The sequence below is a fragment of the Phaseolus vulgaris genome, chromosome 4 (assembly GCF_000499845.2).
Source record: "Phaseolus vulgaris cultivar G19833 chromosome 4, P. vulgaris v2.0, whole genome shotgun sequence".
Lineage (NCBI taxonomy): Eukaryota > Viridiplantae > Streptophyta > Magnoliopsida > Fabales > Fabaceae > Phaseolus > Phaseolus vulgaris.
The window spans coordinates 47,143,019-47,152,635 of record NC_023756.2 but is presented as its reverse complement, the minus strand read 5'-3'; the positions used below and the strand labels follow the sequence as shown (position 1 = coordinate 47,152,635).

The window sequence follows — 9,617 nt, the reverse complement described above, 5'->3', positions numbered from 1 at the left end:
ACAGACCAAAGAATTACTGCAAGCAGGGTTAGTACGCCACAGTCAGAGTGCTTTTTCTAGCCCTGTTATTTTGGTGAAGAAGAAGGATGGATCGTGGCGAATGTGTGTGGATTATAGGGCTTTGAATAAAGCAACCGTGCCGGATAAGTTTCCAATTCCCGTGATTGATGAGTTGCACGGAGCTATGTATTTTTCCAAGCTTGACCTCAGATCCGGGTATCACCAAGTGTTGGTGCGAGGTGAAGATGTCCACAAGACGGCGTTCCGCACACATGAGGGGCACTACGAGTATTTGGTAATGCCTTTTGGCCTGATGAATGCTCCGTCTACGTTTCAGTCCCTAATGAATGAGGTGTTTCGAGCCATGCTTAGAAGATTTGTGTTGGTTTTCTTCGATGATATACTGGTATACAGTCACGATTGGCCATCCCATCTTCAGCATCTTTCCACAGTGTTGAGGATCTTACGTGACCAGAAGTTGGTTGCCAACAGGAAGAAGTGCGCTTTTGCTCAGTGTTCAATAGAGTATTTGGGTCATGTGGTTTCTCAACAAGGGGTGACTATGGATCTTGCCAAGATTGCTAGTATCATCAATTGGCCAACTCCCAAAAATGTGAAAGGTGTGCGAGGCTTTCTGGGACTTACCGGATATTACCGGAAATTTGTCAAGGACTACGGGAGGATAGCACGTCCCCTGACGGAGCTGACCAAGAAAGATGGATTCACCTGGAATCCTAGATCTCAACTAGCATTTGACACTTTGAAGATAAAGATGACAACAGCCCCAGTTCTTGCTCTACCTGATTTTTCACAACCTTTCATCATTGAAAGTGATGCTTCGGGCTGTGGAGTAGGGGCAATTCTTATGCAGAATTCCAGACCTGTGGCTTTTTTTAGCAAGGCTTTGAGTGAAAGAAATCAGACAAAGTCAGCATATGAAAAGGAATTGATGGCAATTGTCTTGGCTGTGCAGCACTGGCGCCCTTATTTGTTAGGTAGGCAATTTATTGTATATACTGATCAAAAGAGTCTGCGGCAGCTATTGCATCAGCGGATTTCCACCATGGACCAACAGAATTGGGCTGCCAAGCTTTTGGGGTACCAGTTTGACATTGTTTATAAACCAGGGGCCACGAACGGAGGGGCAGATGCTTTGTCCAGAATGTACGAGACAGGGGAGTTGCATTCTTTAATTTCTTACCCTGTGTGGAGTGACGAAGGGCAGTTAATGGAGGAGGTTCATCAAGATGAGGCTTTGGCTACTATCATTGCAGCACTCAAAGCTAATACCACATGTAAACCTGGTTTCTCATATAGAGAAGGGGTTTTATACTATGAAGGGCGCTTAGTAATTTCAGCTCAGTCCATGTGGATCCCAAAGCTGTTTCACTAATTCCATGCCACCCCTCAAGGAGGGCATTCGGGTTTTTACCGTACCTACAGGAAGTTGGCTGCCAACATCTATTGGATAGGGATGAAACGAGCTGTTCAAGAATACGTCAGGAGTTGTGATGTTTGTCAGAGGCAGAAGTACTTGGCAACCACTCCCGGTGGATTATTACAGCCTCTACCTATTCCAGAAAAAATTTGGGATGACTTATCCATGGATTTTATCAATGGATTACCAAAGGTGAAGGGAATTGACTCGGTGTTTGTGGTCGTGGACCGCCTATCCAAGTATGCTCATTTTATTCCCCTCAAGCATCCGTACACAGCTAGAGTGGTAGCAGAACACTTTACCAAGGAAGTGGTTCGTTTACATGGAACACCGAAGTCTATTGTAAGTGACCGCGATCCTATCTTTGTCAGCAACTTTTGGAAGGAGTTGTTCAAGTTGCAGGGAACTCACCTTACCATGAGTACAGCTTATCATCCCGAAACGGATGGGCAAACAGAGGTCGTTAACCGTTGCTTAGAGACGTACTTACGGTGTTTTATTGCTGACCAGCCACGAACATGGATCCAGTGGGTGCATTGGGCGGAGTATTGGTATAATACTACCTTTCATGAGTCCATTGGGGTCACCCCATTTGAGATCGTTTATGGACGCAAACCCCCAACTTTACTTCGATTTGCTGTCGGAGAAACTAAGGTAGAGGCTGTTCAGCAGGAGTTGTTGGACCGGGATGAAGCGTTACGACAATTAAAAGGCCACTTACTCAGAGCACAAGTTAGGATGAAAGCTCAAGCTGATAAGAAGCGACATGACCAGAAATTTGAAGTGGGGGATTGGGTTTTTGTGAAATTACGTCCACATAGACAGCAATCCGTAGCTCATCGAATCAATCCTAAATTGTCTGCTAGATTTTATGGACCTTTCCAAGTGTTGGAATGCATTGGTTCAGTTGCTTACAAGCTTCAACTACCTGACAGCTCACGTATTCATCCAGTATTTCATGTGTCCTTACTGAAGAAAGCAGTGGGAACTTGCCAGGTGGAGAAAGACCTTCCTGAGAGTCAGTCTGGTGAAATTGTTGAGACAGCAGAACCAGAATTGGTGTTAGCTAGCAGAACAGAGTCTCGACAGGACGACGAGGTGAAGCAGTGTTTGATCAAGTGGCAAGGCAAATCAAAAGATGAAGCAACATGGGAAGATGAACTCACAATTCTCAATCAATTTCCCGCTTTTAACCTTGAGGACAAGATTGTATCTCAAGAAGGTGGAATTGATAGAACCCAAAATGATTCATGGGCCCAAAAGAATGTTCAAGCTGATCCAGGTTTACATAGGCCTAGAATATGGCGTGTGTACACTAGGAGAAACAGAATTGAAAAGGCTAACAGAGCATGATGAGGTGGCAGAGAGAGAGAGAAAGAAAAGGTTGGGTGATAGTTAGTTACGGGTTTTGTGGGTGTGTGAGGCGTGTACCCTTATAGGCACAGCCTAGAATGAGAATGGGGGGAGAAAAGAATATTGCAGTTTTGCAGAATGGAGAATGCTAATTCTCTATAGGAGCATAGCTCTGGACAGTAGCCTCCTATTGTATTTTCCCTTTTTCAGTATCAATAATATACCACGTTTACCTCCTTTCTCTTATTTTCTGTGTTGGTCTGTATCAGAATTATATTATATAATTGATATGTGAGAATAAAAGACTGATTTGGTAGTAAAATACAGAAGAATAAAGTAAGAGAAAAGAAAAGCAACGTAGAAGTGAACGCAGACAAAATAAAGTTTAACAAAGTGGAAATTACTATAGCTATTTTACATGGAAAAAAACATTCCCTAAATAATTTGCAAATCCACACACACTTGCACACAATTGAATTGATTTCCTAAAATACCCTCCCCATCTTTTCCTAATCCATGCCACAGACAGCAAGTAAATGCTCCAAAGATGGTCTCAAAACCCAAAAGCCAATCAGAATTGTCATGACCAAAAAGAATCATAACTAAATTTTCCCAATCACATCATCATAGAAGCAAGTATGACCAACACAGGTTGCATTGCATTGCATATACTAAAGTGGCCAAATTCCCCAGACAAGCACACGATAAAAAATACCCATTAACAACCACAGCAATATGAACGAGGTATAAGGCAAAAGAATCCAACATTAGCACATTTGAGGAGTTTAGTTAGAAGGGAGAGTGAAATAAAAAAAGATGGTGAATATAGGGAATGAGGGAACACATTGAAAAGCATTCGAGAAGCAATAGAATTAGATGCCACAGTGATTGTGATGGAATGAATGAATGTGCGTAAGAATAACGCTTACTAGGGCAAAGATTATACTGTATTGTAATGTGTGCATCTCTCTATAAATAACATTGGCATGTGAACATCCTTCCATTGAAGTCTGAACCCTTAAACTACTAATCCATTCTATTCCTTCCATTCTATTTCCTATAAAATAACAAGATGGGAAACAGTCTTAGTGTTGTTCTCGATACTTATATTGGAACTGCTCCAATTCCTTGCCATCTACAGCTCGGAGCCTCCACTTCCATCGACTTGTCAAGAGATTTGAGTGAGAAAGACGATGCGGGAGTGGTCAATGAGACATTTAAGGTGGTATACACAGTAGATAAGGAAACTTGTCAGGTATCCTTCACAAGATATGGTGTTGATCAACATAGCAATCCCGAAAAGTACAGTTTTTCGTCCAAGACCGTGTATCTATGTTCACTTGTTCGGAGATTGATATGGAAATCACTGATACCAATTATATGAGGATAGAAACTTTGATGTTTTCGTTCTCTGGGTGCGATATATCGACAAAGAAAAACAAGTGTGTTGCATGGGGTGATGTTGTGGATACAACAGTTAAATTGTATGGGAGTGGAAGCAGATGGGGTCTTATTGTTGTGGAGTCAAAGAAAAACAGAAGGGAGAAAGAGGCCGCGGTGGTGACTGTGGCACACTACTTTGTTAAGAGTAGCGGAACAAGTTTACACATGTCAAGAGGAACAGATATTGGGCTTTCTGTGGTGGCAAAGATTGGAGTATCCAATGGGAAATTTGACATAACAGTGGAGGGCCTTGAGAAGCATCCTGTCTCTGCATTACTTTACATGTTTGATGAAGTCTATAAAACTGGGACTTGGAAGCCTACCATGTGCCCTCATTGCCATAATAAACGGAGGGGTAAAGGGTTTTGGCAGTCTGACAGTGAAGACAGTGATAGTGTTTCCATACCAGTACCTCGTGCCACCCCCAAAAATGCAAGAGGGGTCTCCAATTGTGGAAGGTTTCAGGGAAACGGTAATGGTAATATTTTTGAAAACAATGTCTTCATTTCCAAAAAAAAACGATGACAGTAATTCAACTCCAGACAAGCCAATCTTGGAAGAACCCAATTGTAACCTACCACTGCTTGCACTTTATGTTTTCTTTCTCAATAATAAATTTTGTTGTTGTGTCTATATCTTGTTTCCTTATGTAATTATCGTTATCTCACATGTGGCTAAACATGACTATATACAAAGTATCCACTATTAATAAAGTTTTGTTTTGTCTTAAAAGAAAAATAGCTTTGTCTTTTTTAACTTGCACTTAATTATTGCTTTTGAATTTTTGTTATTTTCTCAAGAAAAATATATTCATAAATAAAGGAGTCACTACCATGAGCATGAGAAAAATTACTTTGTTCAGCAAAAAGTTCATTGATTATTTTTTAATTGAATAATAGTTTATTGTAATATAAGTATTTTATCTGGTTCTGGAGAAATATATCATCAATGTTTTAAACTATTGAGAGAAATGAAACAAGCATATGAAATAGAGAAAAAGAAAAGATGAAGTTAAAGAATGGAAGAAATTAAAAAAGAGCAACATAATGAATGTAGAAGTTGCACATCGTAGTGCGATAGAAACACAGGACACAGATATTCTCTTGGGTTCTTAATTTGTTGCCTTTAGATGGGAAACAGTATTGCATAGTTAAAAGAATATTTATGAATCTTTATGCAGCAAGCAAGCGTAGTACTGTTATGGAGAGGTGTTGTGGAGGAAGGAAGATGAAGGAAGATTGAGTGAGTGTGCTGGAGTGAGGTGTATGGAAGACTTGGCTCTGCAGTCTATGAGATGATGTTGGCAAATCCATTTTTTGTGCTGATAAAAAAATTCAGGAAATTGTTCTTAAACCAACGTCTCGATGTATTCAACTGTTAAGAGAAATCAAACAGATAAAAAGAAACAATAAAGTTAAAGAATCCAAGAAAGTAAGAATGAGCAACATAATGAGTGAAGAAGATAAACATGAAAGTGCGATAGAAACACATGATATGGAATTAGATGCTGTGAAATTGAATTATTGTGCGGAAGAACAACGCTTGGTTTGCATATAAGGTGGAAAGATTCTATACTCTACACACTAAAGAGTTAATAAATATCCCCATTAACATCCCAACCAAGCATAGTAGAGAAAACCTACCTCAGTACTCACATTCATTAACTGGGAACTCACTTCCTCACACTCTATCCCATACACTAACCCTACATATTTCTATACCATCATCTCTCCAACTTCATCATCCCACAGATATACTCCATTAATTTCGTTCTTAATTTGTTGCCTTTAGATGGGAAACAGTATTCGCACAGTTGGTCTTCTCAATGCTGTTGGGGCGGGGGAGGATCATCCTTTTCATTATCATCTGGGAAGCAAAGTTTCCATTGACTTTTCAGAAAGAAGAGATAGGGAAATCCTCAAAAAGATGAGTGTGGAGTGGACCATGTCATACACTGTAGATGGTTCAACTTGTCAACTCACTTTAACGAAAGAATATGGTGGCAAGGGTTTTTACTCATAAAAATCCAAGTCTTAAAACCAGGCATAACTGGAGATTTTCAAGTATACCATTTTGGTTTGGATGTAATGTTACGGGCACAAAGGGCAGCAAAGGAAAAAGAACTAAAGAGCAGGGGTTTTTGGTAAATGGCCAGACAGTTAGAAAAAGTTTACACATGGATGAGGGCACGCACACTGAGGGCATCAGAAGAAGCAGCAGAATACGTACAACCAATAAGAGGCTCACAGGGTATGACCTAAGGGGCATGCATGATTTGGGTATGACCTCTTTCTGATATTCTTCTTCTTCCTCTGAATCCTTCTTCCTGTAATCCCCTTGAATATTCCTCTTCTGCCTGCAGGTTGACTCTATAGCAGTCATACAGCCACCATTCTATCCACCCTTTCACGGGCACTGTTAATACCTTTTATTTTTGTCTAATTCCGAGAGTTTTATTCGCTAGCTGTGTAGTTAGTTGAGAACCTTACTTAATATATATATCTTCACCCCATTACATAGGTGCTTTCATTGAGCCACCATGGCTGATAACACAAGAATGGCCACCATGGCAGCGGAGATACGAGCTCATGACGCTGAACTAAAACGTGTAATGGATCTCTTGGAGTTACGTGACCAAGAACAACGTGCGCACACTGCACAAGTAGAGGCGGCAGCGAACGCGCACATGGAGCGTATTCAATCAATGGTGGAATCACTGCTTCAAAACCAAGCCCAACTTCATGGTGGATCTAGCATGAACTCTACGCAAACCCACACAGTTCAGCCTAGGCAAGCATTTCAGATTAGGAATGTGAAATTAGATTTTCCGAAATTTAATGGCTCGGATGTGATGGCTTGGATTTTCAAGGCTGAACAATTTTTTGACTATTATGGAATTGCTGATGAGGATAGATTAACTATTGCTGCAATTCATATGGAAGAAGATGTCGTCCCCTGGTTCCAAATGATTCAAAGAACCAGCCCATTTATGTCATGGACTGCTCTCACCACAGCCTTGGAAACTGAATTTGGCCCTTCACCTTTTGATTGTCCACAAGCAGCTTTGTTTAAACTCCAACAAAAAGGATCGGTTTCTGAATATTATCTCCAATTTATGTCCTTAGCTAACCGTTCCGGTAACTTACCTCAAGAAGCATTGCTGAATTGTTTTGTTAGTGGCTTGCATACGGAGTTACAAAAAGATGTGATTGCCCAATCTCCACCTTCCTTATTGAGAGCTGTGGCGTTTGCTAAGCTTTATGAAGACATATATAACACTAATACCAAGCCTCACTCATCTACTACCATCGCCAGAATTTTCAACCCCAAACCCACCTACTATAACACCCATCATTCTTGCCCTGCACCCTCTAAAAGTCCTCTACCCCCATTACTTCCAACACCATCTACCAAACCAATATACAATCCCAACCAAATAAAAAAACTCACTGCTGCAGAGATGCAACTTAGAAGAGAAAAGGGCCAATGCTATACATGTGATGAAAAATTCTCATTCAACCATAAATGTCCCAACCGACATTTGATGATTTTGCAAGCTGATGAGGAAGACAGTGAAACAGACATAGTACTGCAACCACCAAAACCCCCAGACATTGATGATTCATCAAATGAACTCCCTGTTGACGACCTCCACTTATCGTTGGATGCTTTTGAAGGTGTTCGACGTGCCCGAACTATCCGATTTGCAGCAGATTTGCACGGTATGGCTGTTCAAGTTATGATAGATGGAGGTAGCAGCGACAACTTTCTTCAACCACGATTAGCTAAGTTCCCGAAGCTTGAAGTGGAACAAAGTCCAAAATTAAGAGTAATGGTGGGAAATGGAAACAGATTGGAAACTGAAGGCTACATTCGAAACATCTCTGTCAATATGCAGGGTGCACAAATTGATCTTCCTGTCTTTTTACTACCTGTTTCTGGGGCTGATTTGATTATTTGTACCAATTGGCTTTCAACTATAGGCCCTCACATCCATGATTATAGGGATCTCAACATCCAATTCCATTATAAAGGACAACAGGTTACTCTACAGGGGGACAAGTACAACCAGATAAACCTGGAAGCTGCTCAATACCATCATATCAGAAGGCTCTATAGCATGGATGCCATTCATGAGTGCTACGCCATTCGGGTTGCAACAGCAGTAGATAACAACAAATGGCAGCTGCCAGACCAAATGGAGCCTGCACTTGTAACCTTATTGCACACTTATAGACAAGTGTTTCATGTGCCCATTGGTTTACCCCCTCCCAGATTGCATGACCACTCTATTCCCTTATTGGAAGGATCCAACCCTGTCAAGGTTTAGCCTTATCGGTATCCTCACAGCCAAAAAGCTCAAATAGAGCAAATGATTCAAGAGATGTTGAATGCAGGGCTAATCCAGCCAAGCACGAGTCCATTTTCATCACCAATCATTCTTGTGAAGAAAAAGGATGGAACATGGCGATTTTGTACGGATTACAGGGCTCTTAATGCTCTCACCATCAAGGATAGCTTTCCCATCCCAACAGTCGATGAGTTAATTGATGAACTACATGGAGCCACTCATTTCTCTAAACTTGACCTGAGGTCCGAATATCATCAGATATTGGTGAAACCTGAAGACCGGTATAAAACAACATTTCAGACTCATCAAGGCCATTATGAATGGCTAGTCATGCCATTTGGCCTCACTAATGCCCCTGCTACTTTCCAGAGTCTAATGAATCACATTTTTCAAGGATGGCTGCGAAAATTTGTGTTAGTATTCTTTGATGACATATTGGTTTATAGTCCCGATTGGTCTTCTCACTTACAACATCTAGAGACTGTTTTGCAAGTTTTACAGAAGGAACATCTCTTTGCCAAGCTGTCCAAATGTTCTTTTGGTGCCACCAACATTAACTACCTTGGTCACAATATATCCAATGCGGGTATTGCAATGGAGGAAGATAAAATCCGTGTTGTGAAGGATTGGCCAAAACCAACATCTCTCAAGTTATTGAGAGGCTTCTTAGGCCTCACAGGCTACTATAGACGGTTTATCAGGAATTACGCCTCTTTGGCAACCCCGCTAACAGATATGCTCAAGAAAGATAATTTTAAGTGGACCACGACAGCAGAGGACTCTTTTGTGAAACTAAAAAAAGCTCTTACCTCGTCACCGATATTAGCACTACCCAACTTTACTCAACCTTTCACTCTTGAAACAGATGCATCAGGGATAGGAATTGGAGCTTTCTTACTGCAGCAAGCTCATCCTGTGGCTTATTATTCTAAGAAATTATCTGCACGACAACAGAAGCAATCTGCTTATGCTAGGGAGTTATATGCCATCACTCAAGCAATTGCCAAATTTAGGCACTACTTGCTAGGCCAT

At 41.0% G+C, this 9,617-nt stretch overlaps 1 protein-coding gene across 1 annotated transcript; it reads left to right on the top strand.

Annotated features, from left to right (window-relative positions):
* The first annotated feature begins 6,773 nt into the window (after positions 1-6,773).
* On the top strand, positions 6,774-8,564 carry LOC137838914 (uncharacterized). Its single transcript, XM_068648122.1, has one exon. It carries the CDS (start codon positions 6,774-6,776, stop codon positions 8,562-8,564), a length of 1,791 nt encoding a protein of 596 aa, XP_068504223.1.
* Positions 8,565-9,617: the final 1,053 nt, after the last annotated feature.